The sequence below is a fragment of the Amphiprion ocellaris genome, chromosome 7 (assembly GCF_022539595.1).
Source record: "Amphiprion ocellaris isolate individual 3 ecotype Okinawa chromosome 7, ASM2253959v1, whole genome shotgun sequence".
NCBI lineage: Eukaryota > Metazoa > Chordata > Actinopteri > Pomacentridae > Amphiprion > Amphiprion ocellaris.
In genome coordinates, this window is record NC_072772.1 from 21707312 (window position 1) to 21723003 (window position 15692).

The 15692-nt window shown below is 40.7% G+C and overlaps 1 protein-coding gene across 5 annotated transcripts in view; it reads right to left on the reverse strand.

Annotated features, from left to right (window-relative positions):
- Positions 1–15692, reverse strand: part of usp2a (ubiquitin specific peptidase 2a) — a 54393-nt gene that overhangs the window by 16876 nt on the left and 21825 nt on the right. The window contains exon 1 of one of the 5 annotated variants that reach the window (XM_023261386.3): positions 9969–10493. The exons of 3 other annotated variants lie outside the window; for them this stretch is intronic. In XM_023261386.3, the coding sequence (XP_023117154.2) occupies positions 9969–10124 (156 nt within the window). In that variant the 5' untranslated portion in view covers positions 10125–10493. Of the gene's footprint in view, positions 1–9968; positions 10494–15692 lie in introns of those variants that run through there. One more of the 5 variants, XM_023261387.3, reaches the window with a different exon arrangement.

Consider the following 15692-nt stretch of genomic DNA (forward strand, 5'->3'; position numbering starts at 1 on the left):
ACGTGACATTATGAAATAAACAAACTTTTGAAAAAGGGAATTTTGAAAGAATAATGTCTAATATGACATACAATTAAGTCCCATAAAAGCTTGCCAAGAGTAGAAAAAATAGGGAAAAACTATATAATATTGAGGTGAGTTTAATTTCTTAAATTATTTGACAGTACTGACTGATCGATAACTATGTGATATATAATTATTGGACATACTAGAGCACCACAGCTTTTAAAGTCAAGCCTTTTTTTTTGTTCTTTTTTTTTTGTAGAAGCTGCATTTAGTGCATTATGGGACACTAAAGCCGTCCACTAAAAGCCACACTAATGGCATTATTTTTGGTGAGTTAGCGGCTCTCCTGAGGGCTGAGTAAAGCAGCTTTCATTGCGGCTTTTACAAACTGTTCAGGAAAATCTCCCAAATCACACTGCAGGGATATCTCCAGTCTCACCATTATACACACTGATATCATTAAGATTTCAACAAGCAATAGCAGGAGTGGAGCATTGTTAACATTGAAAATAAACGACATAAGATTTATTTTTTTTTTTTTTTTAGTGGCTTTGTTTCATTGCTTAAAATAGCAATGCATCACAAATAAACTCCTATTTATTCCTACTACCTCCATTCATTTAACAGATATGGTGTAAAATGCAATTACAATCCAAGTCATTAAGTCTTCTTTGCTAAAGCAGTGTGTCAAACAGGATTCTTTAATGTGTGTGTGACAATCCAGGAATCACTGGCTTCAGCTTTGATCCCAGCCTGTAGCATCCCTATAATCACCACTATAATGACAGCTAATTCTGTTATGCTTTTTCTGCTATGGTTCTTCTCTATAAGCAGTTCAAACCAGCACAAACAGTGTGTGGGATTAAAGTCATACTAACAATAAGGCTGCACCAGCAAAGCATTTTCACCTCATGAAACAGTAGGACTCAAATGAAGGGTGTACAGTGGTGCTAGATGTTCAGTTGGGAGTTCATTTTACAATCATGGGATGATTAAAAGTAGGCTTGTCTACTATTATTCTTCATACCTTCTGAACATCTCACCAGAGTACACAGTATGTGGCACTATGAATAAGTGGAAAAGCTGATTTGCTGGTGATAAAAATCATTGTAGTATGTAAGGCAAGAATGAACACATTATCAGATAACTGATAATGTATTGATAATGCTACTGAGGCAAACTAAGTACAGTGGACACTTTTCCATATGCTGATAGAGCTATTTGTGTATTGTGACAGTAAAAGCATATTAGTTGCGTTGACTACTTTTTTTATTGGGATGATGTTCCAGTAGACTCCAACTCTTAAATACATGAGCTCCGTCCTGAAGCCATTAACCATCACAGAAGTCTTTGTCATGGTGGCCTGTTCCTGCCTAAACCTCCCAAATGTTCTCTGTTTGTGTACATGAAGGCCTCCTCAGGTCGTTACTGATGTCCATAGAATATACCATACTGTGTAGTATATTTCCAGGACTATATTCTGAAGTTAGAATCTAGTTTTAATCAATTAAATTATTAATGGCAATTAACTAAACATTAGCGTTTATTTATTCCATAGATTGTTGCTGGAGAACCTGTTAGTATGGTCAGGGTTTAAACTGTTCTGTCACTGGTTTTGCAAACTCATATCATCCTCCTTGTTAGACAGTCGTGGCATTGATGGTTATAAATCTGTTGCACTGTATATACTGAACTGAAGCTTGACTATAACATATCAAATCACAATTAAATTTATATATATATATATATATATATATATATATATATATATATATAGATGATAGATAGATAGATAGATAGATAGATAGATAGATAGATAGATAGAGAGATAGATAGATAGATAGATAGATAGATAGATAGATATGGATATATATAGATATATAGATATTATTTTCCTAAGTTTTTGTTTATAATTGAGTTTTATATGTATTCTTTTATAGTTTTGACGTCTTCAGTATTAATCTACAATGTACAAAATAAATAAAAAACATTGAATGAGAAAGTGAAAGCCTGGCAGTTGAATGAAACTGTGAGGCTTATTTCTTTTACTAGTCCTGTAACACTGGTTGTGTCTGAAATGCACTACATATTCAATATGCGTACTATCGTTCTACAGACGCACTACTCTGCATAATAACCCATCACTCCCTGAAAGTCTCATTGTCAGACAGATGTACATCTGCTTGCCTGATTTCAGACAAAATTGCCAAATCCTTACACTGTCTTTCCATCCTGGTGAAAAGTGAAACCTTACAAATAGACTTAAACTGAAAGTGTAACAGACTTTAGATTAGAATTGAGCTACCTTGGCTGCTGTCCAACGCTGTTTATTATCTTCGACACTACTGTGCTGCATTATGGGATATTTAAGCTGGTGTAGTGTCAAGTGCTTGCATTCTGTAAAAACTGCCTGGAAATAGTACGCACTTTACATATTGTTGGGTATAAACTTGAACTTTTGACAGCAAAAGCAGCAGGTACAAGATTTGAATCCCCTTAGTACTACATACCATCATAGTATTTTAATCAAATATATCCAGTCACACTCCACCAACAATCGTCTTCTAATACTAGGTCTTTCCTGCGACTCCAGCGTCACATGCTGCTCGGAAAGCAGCATACCTCCTCACTCTCTAAAGTAACACATCGAATCCTTCAGTTACCATTTAGGTTCCAACGTTACCAATTCCCTGCACCTCTCTTATGTATTTCACAATATGGTACGATAGTCTACTAATGACACACGTGACTAAACTAAAGCTAAGAGGTTTCATCAAAGAATCAATAGGACAGGGAGAATGAAAAGGATGAAAAAATAAAGACAGCAAAGAAGAGAAGGTAAATGAAACCAACAGTCACAGGAGTGAACATATGTCCGCTCTACATACTCCCAGTTATTCCATGTGAGCGGACTGATACACACCGCACACAAAAGCAGCAGCTCAGGGGGATATTTGTATAAATGCTCTATTCATAAATGTCTGATGCAGCTCAGGCAACGTGCGAGCTACTTTTGAAACCCTACTCCTCTGGGGGTAGAAAGCATCAGGAACAGAGAGGGCGCACTAAATAGCATTCCAGAGGCCAGGCAGAACTGCTCCCTAAAGCTGGAAATAAGAGACAGGGGAAATGATCTTTTGGCGTGTACCCAGCTTGGTGGAGGTAAAATCTGTCCATCCACTGTGCTCAATTAATTCAAAGATGTGGCTCTGCTGGCCTGAGGGACAGAGGGTGGTGTTGGGACAGAGAAAATGGGTCAAAGCAAGGTGAGAGGGCTGGAAGGAAAGAATAATCCCTGATTCTGGCACTGTTGTCAAGGGTGACGTCATAGGAAAGCAAAGGAAGACAACAACAAAAAGGGAAACTGTAATCTTTTTAAAATCGTTTCTACTCCTCCTACAAATGTTCATCTGACCACTTGATGAACTCTGTTCCACAGCAGGGTGTTTAAACTCTCTCGCACGCATTCTGTGTTTACATCAGGAATAATCTGACCAATCCAGCGGAACAAATGCGTGCCGTGCTTTTATTTAGCGTCGGACGTCAGCTGATATTGATCAAAATGCGATGACGAGACAGACAGGCTCAGCTGATGGGAGTTATGTTTAATGCTACATTCTTGTCATAAGGAACTAACTGTATGAGAATAATAAATTAAAGTTTAAGGACTGTCTGTGTGTTCATGGATGTACACGTCTGATGTACAGTGAAGCCATTCCAACACTGTGAGGAAAGCCATTATTGTATACCCATGCATTCAACCACTCATTAGATGAACTGGACAAGGACATATGAGTTCAGGAAAGTGATACAGTGGTTTAGGGTCAAGTTATCTGGTGGCCATTTTGTCTGGGAGTGTCCCCATATTTTTTAGTGGGTCCTTGTTTGTGCATCTACTGTTGCTACTGGTTCATACTATTCTGCTGTTTGACATCTGGCAGCTGTAATGTGTGAAAACGCACCAAACAAGTTTTGCTTATTTACGAAAAAACTCCAAAGGCGAACTTTGATGTGTACTTCATCAAAAAGATTTTACCATTCAGCATTTGTGTTTGGATGATTTGGAAGCACCTATCATGTTGGAAAAATGCACTGGCTCGTGAATTTTAGGATGTACTACTCACTAGGGCCAGTGGACGAGAAACTTTTTTTCCCCCATTGGAATAAAAGCAAAGGTAATATTAGACTAAGGCTTTTAAAGGAAGACTGCCTTAATCAACCCTCTGTACACTTGTTGGTGCAGCAGCTCCTCAGTAATCTAAACCCTGTGGAGGCTGGAGATGGTGTCGGAAAATAACCAGCACAGAGCACTAGCGATACAGTCTAATGAAACCCCACTGAAGAATATATTCCAGACTATAAATGAAGGCACAGGAGCAATCTGACGACCTCTGTATTACCTGCAATTAAGTTTAAACACAAAATGATTGACTAAAAATACTAAAATACGTAATTTAGGTATTTTAACAATTTGCTGCTCATTATCAGGGTTTAAATCATTTGTTGATGTTGTTTTGCCTTACCTTTACATTGTCTTTGACTTTTAAATAGGGGCGTCCTTGTTCATGATATATAATTTAATCTCGCAATATCTATTGCGACATGGTAATATTTTTGGACAATCTACTTAGAAACTATTTGTGGATAAAACAGCAAGCCAGGAATATCTGCTTCTAATAATAATCCTGCAAATTAAATTCCTCTCTTTCTATTTCATTGCATGCAACTATCTTAAAAATATGTGATACTGCAACAAAGCAGCCCTGTGTATTGACTTACAACACTGCCCCCAGTGACTTACCACATGAAGATATTAAAAGGGATAGTTGCAACAGTACAGAGATGCAATTGCAGTGTCTCACATTGTGTACTGCTCTATTGCCTGAATTTCACGGTATTACAATTCCAGAAATATAACAGTTTTGAGAGCTCTGATGTTATTACAGTAGGACAGAATACCACAACATTCCAGTGAGACAAAATAGTAATAAAAACACAATATTCATGCATAACAATGGAAGCCCAAATGGGATCTAAATCAAAATCAATGTGGATGACTAATATCTAATTAGCAATATTGTTGATACTGTTACAGCATATCTCCAACACTGAGGCAGTAATGAGTACCACCATCCCCTCCGCCTGCGTCTCTTGGGGCTGTAAACTAAACTTCACACTACCAGCAGCAGGATGCCTGGGTCCACCTGGCAGCACAGAATGCCAATTACTGATTGGCTGGCAAAACAGTGTGACAGTGAGCAGCAGAACAGTCTGTTCTGACCTGTCTCTGTTTGGCAGACTCTCATAAACAATCTCTCTCTCACCCTCTATGAGTTACCTTATTTGCAACCGTCAAATTTGTCCCATGTGAGCAAGAGTGACGTGTTCGCTCCCTTATGATGGTGTGTGTCTGTGTGTGTGTGTGTCTGTGTGTGTGTGTGTGCGTGTGTGTGTGTGAGTGTGTGTGTGTGTGTGTGTGTGTGTGTGTGTGTAGGTGTGTGTGCGTGTGTGTGTGTGTGAGTGTGTGTGTGTGTGTGTGTGTGTGTGTGTGTGTAGGTGTGTGTGTGTGTGTGAGCGCGCAGATGCATGCTCAGTGTTGGCACTTGATAAGGAAAGGGAGACAATCTATTTATTTCTCCCTTCTGAACAGCACGCAGAGGGATGGAATCAGTCATCAGAGCTGGCTGAGTCACCGTCCACGTCTTCCTCATGCACGCTCACACACTTAGATGCAAACAAGTAAAGAGTGAGATCCTCTTACTCAGAAGAATGGCAGTCTTTCTGTCTTTGTGCGAAACATAAATAAATACTGCCCATGATCTTCTGAACTGGCCTCTTGGTTTTGTCAGGTCAAAGAGTGAGAGAAGACACTCTTCACACACTCTCTTCACCCACTGGGGGTATCGCACTAAGATCCCACATTGCTCAGATACCAGCAAGAGAACAAGTGACCATAAAGCAATCCACTGGCTTCTTATGTAACAGCTCTGTTCTTCTTCACACATCTACACTGGTATGCAATTCTCTACCAGGAGAAAAATTCACCCTCAGTGCTAGCAAAGTTAGCAAACAGGCTAATGTTTACATGATACTGAAGCCTGGGATCCTAGGTCAGCCTGTGTCGAATCACAACATGCTACATTGGACGATCACTCCGTAAGTCTTGACAAATGTGCTGAAAATAACCACAAACTCATTTGAAAAAACACAACATACTTGTGTGAAAGATCTGCTGCCAAGTTACTCCCACAGACGTAAAGACCGTTGGGTAGTCAGTTTAGACTCTGAAATGAATCCTCACCAAATACAACAGATTTTTTTTTTCTGTCACTGAAAAATCAGAAAAGTAACAACTTACATTAACAGGAATTGTTTAATACATGAATAAGTAAAACATAAATGAACACTTTTACTGACTGAAAAGTAAGAATAACCTTGTAAAATATTTAATTTGAAAATTTGAACAAGTTAAAAAAGCCTTGTTTTTGATTTCTTTGGAAGTGTTTGGATAAAGAAAAAGTTATTTACATGTTGAGGTTAATGATGACTTTTAGCATAATATATGTTTTGATGGTTTTCTAAGCATTCAGTTTATCAAATATAAAAACAAGAAAAACACTTCACCAAGACTTCTCAGTTGTATCATTTCTGACAGCTGAAATCTTGAAAAAAGTTGGGGCAGAAATCACAGCACTATAGAATGTGGCCATTTAATATAGATGTACCCACAAACAACATGACTTTGTGCTATACACAGGCATGTGTTATGCATGTGTACGTTATGTATGGATACCAAATCACGTGACCTATCTATGTAGTGAAATTAATGGGACTCAGAAACACCCCCACAATTTAATCAATTGTTCCTTGTATCATTTCAGATGGATAAGTCCTGATAAGTCCACAGCGGTGGATTTGTATTAGGATCACAATCATGTGATCGTCAGCAGGCAGCTGACGTAGTGTTCACTTGTTGTCATAGTTACAATGTTGCCATGTTGCTATCTTGCAGTGATACAGAAATCTTTAACAAATCCATGGATCCAGACTATAAGCACTGCCAAAATCAAATCCATTGGTCCTTGTGTCATTTCTGACCTTCCCTGAAAATTTCATCCAAATCCATTAGTCCGTTTTTGAGTAATGTTACTTACAAACAGACAAACTGACAAACCAACATCGATCGTCACATAATTCCACCAAGGCTTCGCCTCCTTGGCAAAGTAACAAATAGTGAAAAATCATAGAACCAGTGTAAATAAGCTTTCGGTGTATCTTGGTTTAGGAGGCCTGTTAGGTTTTCAGAAAAAAAGGAAAATTCCTGCAAGTTCAACAGCAGATATTATCAAAATTTAAAGAAAGGAAAAGCCAAACACAAAACCCCAAAATACATTTTTGGCTTTTCTGAAGCCAAAGCCACAAGAGGAGAGACGTCGGACATGGATTAAACAGCGTGGAAAACATCTATAACGCTCTCTCACTCAGAGCCAATCAAAGATTAACAAAAATCCTTCATTGCTACAAAGTAACTAATATTAACTATCTTAGGACATAGTTTTTAGCAATCAAAAACAGATTAAAATGAATTCAGCGGCAGGATCTAGATGGGCGTTTCCAAAATCACAGATTTGTGCAGATTTACTCATGCGGTAAGTGGAAGTTACTTATATTACATAGGATCCAATGCTTGGGTAAAACCTGTGACGTGAAAGCAATATCCGGGTGCGCTTTGAACAAATTCAGCAATGGACTAAAAACACATATTGGCTAATGAAAGCAATAGGAAGCTATAATGAAACATGGTTTACACTGAAACAACACAGACGTAGCGTGCTGTGTGAGAACATTGCCGTTCTATATATGTTTGCCCTAAACATGAATTGTCCAGATGTGGTGTGTCAGATGTTTGCATTGGGACTCGAGAGCGTTTCCTCTAATTTTACAATTCTGTGCTGAATTATCTTTCATCGATACTGCTGAAAACACTACAGATAAATTAGCCCAAATAGAAAACAGTGAAAGGCACCATAGGTGGAGAAGCTGTGACTGGTGAATTTTTGCTTGATAAATGATTCAAATGACTGGTTCATTTTTAAAGTAACTTTCAGAATGAGTTTGATTCCAGTGAGCAGTTGAGGACGAGTTAGAAAGCTGCAGCAGAAAACAACCTTTAACCTTACAGCTGGCTGCACTGCTGTACCGTAAGCCTGCTGTGCACAAACATGTGCATGATCGCAGAAAAACACACAGAGCCCAACACAAGCTCATGCAAACATTTATGCGTGCTTGGACACACATTTCGCTTTTGTACAAACTTATAAATACACACACTGAGAGAAAGACATGCTTCTTTGTCATGGTGCACGCGGTGGTCTGTAGAGAGGGAGGAGCAGAGGACAGATGATGAGCCAGAGCAGAAGGAGAAGGACAGGACAGGAGGAGCAGGTGGACGATGACAACAAAGCAGACAAGTGTGCCAAGCTGCCGGGCCTGGCCAGCTCTAAAGTGTATTCTAATGTGATTTTTCATTACATAACAGAAGCTGGCACACAGCAGCTCCAACCACACTGTAGCCCAGGAACATACACACAATGTCATTCCTCTTCTTCTTGTCATATCAGGAAAAATACAGCTGACACGTAGGCTTTTAAATCTCACTTTATAAACAATGCATGGGTAATTTCAACCTCCATTTATCTACCAAGGTTGAAGATAACAATAAGAGTCTTGGCAAAGGACACATATTGAAATTTAGTGTCTGTCATTGTCAGCTGCACTGACAGCATCACTTGGTTTGAGTCGTTACATTGGTTTGGTAAAACTTGTTTTTATCGTATGTGAACACTTAATATATGTAGTGAATGTAGCTATTGATTTTGTTCATTTTTGACCTGTAAACACCGAAATAATGTAATTATGGGGGTAGTTAACTCAGTATAAAACCTATACCAAAATCTGCCATAATGTCCTGAATTTATCAAAATTGCAACTATGTCTAAAACAAAATGTAGGAGCAATAATCACATACTTTCAGCCAAATAATGCAAACATAATTTAAATTGCCAAACATCAATGGCTGTTTTCATGTTAAAGCATTTCCCTGTGTCCTTTGTCTAAAGGCTGACATGCAGTGGTTTTCTGTACATTATGTACTCAGACCTACATATATGTGACTATGTAGTTGTGTCCATATGGAAACAGCCAGGGGCAACATACATATCCTAGATAATGCTCACAGAAAGCCTTGTCACAGTGGATTATTTCTGTATTTATTTCCATGATAAACCTACAGTAGGATACATAAGAGCAGTATAGTAAGAGCAGCTGTAGTGTATGAGGGGATTAAAGGCTGGTTATATAAGCAGTGACCTGCCAGTGCAGGCCTACTGATCCTGGCACAGCGGAGTACAGCGGCTTAAGAGAGCGGCTTACCTCTGCAAATGACTCACTTCAACACTAAACTCACTTCAGTTTCACAAGATACATAACGTTGTCTGTGATGCAAACATCTGTGTCCTATTTAAATGACAAAGCCCCCACATTTCTGCCTCCAGGGAATAATAAGTCAAATGCCAAATCTATAAACCGCTGTCCACATTCTGGATGTGAGCTGACAATAACCCCGTAAAACAGTAAATAGAAGCTTTCAAACAGTGACAATTATTAAACATGTAATAAATGGCGTATAATATGAACCGTAAAGCAGCAGTTGGATGGTTTATTGCTACTGTACACACCGTGTTACCACCTACCGCGGAGTATTTTAGTGACACATGACAGTAGATACCACACATCACCAATCTATGTGTAACTGCTGCTACTGTAGCTTGTCACACTTAACGACATCCATTCACAGAGTCCGTTCGCAGCGCTACTAATATTAAAGCCATGCAGAGAAACACTAAACAGTCTGCTTTTTGAATGGACTTTGGTGTGATGCGCTCCTCGACGCTGTCTCTTACCTTGGCTTGATTTATGAGAAGCCCTACGAAAGTTGACACCAGCACCGAGCCAGACATGCTGCCTTTCCTCCGCATCTCCTGCTTCAGAAAGGGGAAAGCAGCGGCCGGCGGCTCCTCGGGTACGGTCACCGTGTACGACTGTCGCATGCTCGGCATGCTGGCGGTGATGAAGCGGACTACCGGCGCGACTCGTTCGGACGACAGCGGAGGTTTTCTGAGCGCTCCTGCTCTTCACTTACTCAACCGACTTCTGTTGCGGGAAGGACAATTGGACGATGTACTCGCTTGCTGGTAGGCTGTCTGCCTGTTGTCATTCATTCATTCACAGAACGGCACCGACCTCACAAATCACGCTGGATAGAGGACCTGTGGCTCTCCCGTTAAAACGCCTACTTGCTGTGTGATAACCGTGAGGAGAGCGGCGGCGCGCAGGTGAAGCGGACACGAAGACTTGCTACTGATGAAAGACACTCTAGCTGCTGTATCATTCTAGGCAGGTGGATGCTGCGGCTCCACTGAGTGCTTTGTAAATGGCAATAACTGCATATTGTGTTCACATTGGGTTTTACAGCACCGGAGCTCCGCCTCCTCTGGCACGGCTCTTCGGCCTACAACCAACGTCAGCACCGCCTCCAGCCGCGCCGTCTACGTCACACCCCATCCTTCTCCACGCTGCTGTCACATCTTCTGAAGGACTAACTGCGCTCCAAGGAGACACTCATCTCCATAACGATCAGGACACACAGCTAGCCTGCGTGAAGCATGAGCACATTAAGCATAACGTAACAGCACATTATAGCTTCAGGACAGATATACATCCTGTGTGGGGAGGACACCTTTAACTGTGACTATAGGGGCATGTGCTGACACCAGTCAGGCTCAGCGGCTCTAAAATTAACAGCTCTAACGAGGATCTGGTGAATCAACAGCAGAGTAAACGTGCGCCAGAAAATATGAACATTTTTAACCGTTTGTAAAAATTATTTGAATTTACAGATTTTCCCTCATTTGTCAAATTACAGATAACTAGTAAAATCACATTCAAAAAACAATAATTCACACACTAAAAAAGGCCAAAACTGTAAATAATGAACACAACAAATATCAATATATAATATAATATAATATCAAATATCAATTAGCTCTTTTTCAATATGTGACTGTAAATTTATACTGTTATAGCTAAATCCGCTAAAATATTATTATGTTACAGATATTTGCCTATTTTCACTTTTTTCAGGTCATTGTAACCCTTCAGAAAAAAAGCAAATAGAATTCACTTTCTAGTCCATAAGGGTTCTTGAGCTTCTTGGATCAGAGGAGAAATGTCTTCAAGAGTCAAAAAAGACTTCTCTTTTTGATTCTTGAAGACATTTCTAACTAAAAACTCCACATCCTGCCTGGACCCCATCCCCACTGACCTCCTCAAAAACTGCCTCCCTGTTATCTCCCCCCTCATCTCTAACATCATCAACACTTCCCTCAGTACTGGCTGTGTCCCCTCACCCCTCAAGCTCGCCTCTGTCTCCCCCATCCTCAAAAAACCTGGTTTGGATCCAACCTCCCCTCACAACTTCCGGCCCATCTCCAACCTCCCCTTCTTATCCAAAACATTAGAACGTGTCGTCGCTGCCCAGTTGAAAACTCATCTCACCTCCAACAACCTGTATGAAACCTTTCAATCCGGATTCCGCTCTCATCACAGCACTGAAACTGCTCTCCTCAAGGTCACCAACGATCTCCTCCTCTCCTCAGACTCTGGACAAGTCACCATCCTCATTCTTCTCGACCTCTCTGCAGCATTTGACACAATCAATCACTCCATCCTCCTGTCCCGCCTTCAATCCTCCATTAACATCACCGGCACCGCCCTCACCTGGTTCACATCATATCTCACAAATCGACAACAATTCATCAAGGTCAACAACTGCACATCCGCCACCGCCCCCCTGTCCCATGGTGTCCCTCAAGGATCAGTCCTTGGCCCCCTCCTCTTTATCCTGTACCTCCTCCCCCTCGGCAACATCATCCGCCGCCACAACCTACACTTCCATTGCTACGCCGACGATATCCAACTCTACATCTCCACCAACACCACCGCCACCACCACCCTCCCCTCTCTCTCCAGCTGCTTGGCCGACATTAAATCCTGGATGAGGAAAAATTTTCTCCTGCTAAACTGCGACAAGACTGATCTCATCTTTATTGGACCTAAATCACTCACACCATTTCCCCACCCCCCCATTACCATTGATAACACCACCCTATCTCCTTCTGCTCACATCCGCAACCTCGGTGTGATATTTGACAGCAACCTCACTTTTGAACCCCACATTAATCAGATCACCAAAACTGCCTATTTCCATCTCCGCAACATCGCCCGTCTCCGCCCCTTCCTCTCCTTCTCAGCCGCTGAAACCCTCATTCATGCCTTCGTCACTTCCCGCCTTGACTACTGCAATAGCATTCTCTTCGGCTCCACCTCCAAAGTTCTCAATAAACTTCAACTCATTCAAAACTCTGCTGCCCGACTCCTCACCCGAACCTGTTCTCACGACCATATCACCCCCGTCCTGCAGAACCTCCATTGGCTCCCCATTTCACACCGCATCCAGTACAAACTGCTTCTCCTCACCTTCAAGTCCATCCATAATCTTGCCCCCTCTTACCTTACCGATTTGCTCCTCCCCTACACCCCCCCCAGGAATCTCCGCTCCTCCCACACAAACCTCCTTTCCATCCCGCACAGGACCAGCCGGCGACATTGGGGGGACAGAGCCTTCGCCATTGCCGCCCCCACACTCTGGAACTCACTCCCCCATGCCCTCCGTGACTGCACCAACCTCACCACATTTAAATCCCTTTTAAAGACTCACCTTTTTAGATCTGCTTTCCTTAAGTGATTCTGTATTTTATCTTGAACTTGTTTTACTATCTATTGATTTTAATTAACAGTTTTGTTTTATCTTATTGTATTTTATGTACAGCGTCTTTGAGTTTTTGGAAAAGCGCTTTATAAATAAAATTTATTATTATTATTATTATTATTATTTCACCTCTCATCCAGTTGCTTTTTACTGAAGCTCTTGGGATATTGTTGTTACACCAGAGACAAAAGTCTACAGTAATTACTCCACCAAGGAATATGGCAGAGTTATGTGACGATCGGCGTATGTTTGTCTGTCTGTGCGCAACACGACTCAAAAACGGACTAATGGATTTGGATTAAATTTTCAGGGAAGGTCAGAAATGGCACAAGGACCAAGGATAGATTTTGGCAGTGATGCGGCTTATAGTCTGGATCCATGGATTTGTTAAAGATTTCGGTATCATTGCGAGATGGCGGCATGGAATCACTGTAACTATGACAAGCGAAAACTACATCCATTAATCTTGTTGATTGCTAGAGCTCCTGAAAGCAAAATTTTAGAAAAGAAAAGGCGTTGCATTGTGGTTTTTAATTCCATGACCACAGCCAGGTGATACACAAAAGTGTGATTCAACCCATTTGAGTCAGGACAGGACATTTTTAGTAAATGATGGTGACGTTTTAACATTTCACACAGTCCAAAAGAGAATTGTTGAGGAAATATTAATAGTAGCATTTTATAGTACTGCTGGTTGCACAAGTCTGTTGACTGCTGAAGGTCTTAACAACAGGTAGATCCGAAATGTGGCATTGCAGTGGGTTTGGAGAGAAGCTTCCCAACAAATGTAGTTAATTTGTAAAAGAGAAAACAGAACGTGCCATATCTCACATCCCACTTACTGTCAGTATAACTCAGTCACCATACGATCAAACAGGAAAAAAAACTAACAAAAAGAAATGCAACTTGCCAGCCCTTTTAATGAAAGATAGCCCTCTGCTTTCTTTACCTTAAATAATCAGGTGTGTCAACGCAGTGTACATTTCTGTAGTTTCTTCAGAGACATGGCTGGCTTAGAATGTGGGTAATTTTAGCTGAACTGATGCGTGAAGCAAAAGAGGTGCAGCATGTTCCCAGCGATCTCATGACCCAGGCTCAAGCATGTGTACACAACAAATAACCAAGAAGCACATTCCGTCAGGAGGCTAAACATGTGTGTGTGTGTGTCTCAATGTGTAAATCCTGGAGGTGGAAAACTACAACATGAGAGGAGGGCAAAGAGTCAGTGTTTGCATTCTGATGTCTAATGCTAAAGGCTAAGCAGTCTAGTATAAAATGGGCCAAAAGCTATCTCTGAGCCATGTTATCTAGGAGAAGTCAGAGTACAATTACCTTGGGACAGCTGTTCTATTCCCTATGCTAAATTAGGCACATTAGGCTGACAATCTCTTCACCCAAGTGTTTAAATCTAACCTACACACAACATATTCCTTTAGAGGGCAATTAAAACAATTCATTGTTGATCGACTGCTATTCCACTTTTTTTACCTAGCACATAGCATTCTGAAGTGCTAGTTCATGATGCTAAATGCGGATATCTTTGGAGGAAGGAGAGTTCCAGAACAAATGAAACCTTCAGTGTCACTGTTCTAGAACAGGACAGACTCTTCTGTACAGTCATTACAGGAGCGGAAAGAAGATAAAGCCTGAAGCCTACGACAACATAGCTATCGAAAGACCTTTTTAACTGACCTTTAGTTACTTAGACTAGACGCTGATCAGCTCATAATTACAAACATCCCCCATCAAGCCCTGTTACTTATTTTTCTGTATGTTCATAGGGTTTCAACACAAGTGTAACTGTGAATGTCAGTGTTCCAGGGATATTAAAAAAAAGCATGTTGATGAGCCATTCTAACACATAGAATAGACATAGCATGGAAAAAAACAACTGTACAATGCAAATGGATTTTATGACTTTTATTACTCTGCCACGGAACACGGCAAAATTATGTGATGATTGGCGTACTTTTGTCTGCTTGTCTGTCTGTTAACTACATTACTCAAAACCGGAATACGGATTTAGATGAAATTTTCAGGGAAGGTCAGAAATGACACAAGGACCAATGGATTAGATTTTGGCAGTGATGGGACTTATAGTATGGATTTGTTAAAGATTTCTGTATCATTGTGAGATAGAGTCACAGCAACATTGTAACCATGACAACAAGTGAACACTACATCAGCTGCCTGCTGACAATCACGCGATTGTGATCCTACTACAAATCCACCACTGCGGACTTATTGGGACTTATGCGTTGGAGATGATACGACTGAGAAGCCTTGGCAGAGTACTGCTCTCTCTGAGTGCTTTTCTTGTAATTATTAGTAGTGTTGCAATGACATGGAGGATAATCCTGCGCTGTGATCTGAAACCACAGTTGCTATATGGATGTACACAGCAAGTACAGGGTGGGCCATAAGTTTCCATACATAGGAAAATGCATAATGTGTATTTTTTTTTAGGTTTCAACTTCAACTGTGCTAATGCAAGTTCATCAACAGTGGAAAACACGTATTAATATGTGTTTTTGAAACAATGGTAATCACATAGAGCACATAATATAAATAAAAACGGTTGTCCAACATAAAATGTTTATTTTTCCTATGTATGGAAACTTATGGCCCACCATGTATATTGTTTCTATGGAATCAGTTATTAAGCTACAAGTTAGAGAGCTATCCATCCATCCATCATCTATACACCGCTTAGTCCTCATTAGGGTCATAGGGGGCTGGAGTCTATCTCAGTGAAGGCAGGGGACACCCTGGACAGGTCACCAGTCTATCACAGGGC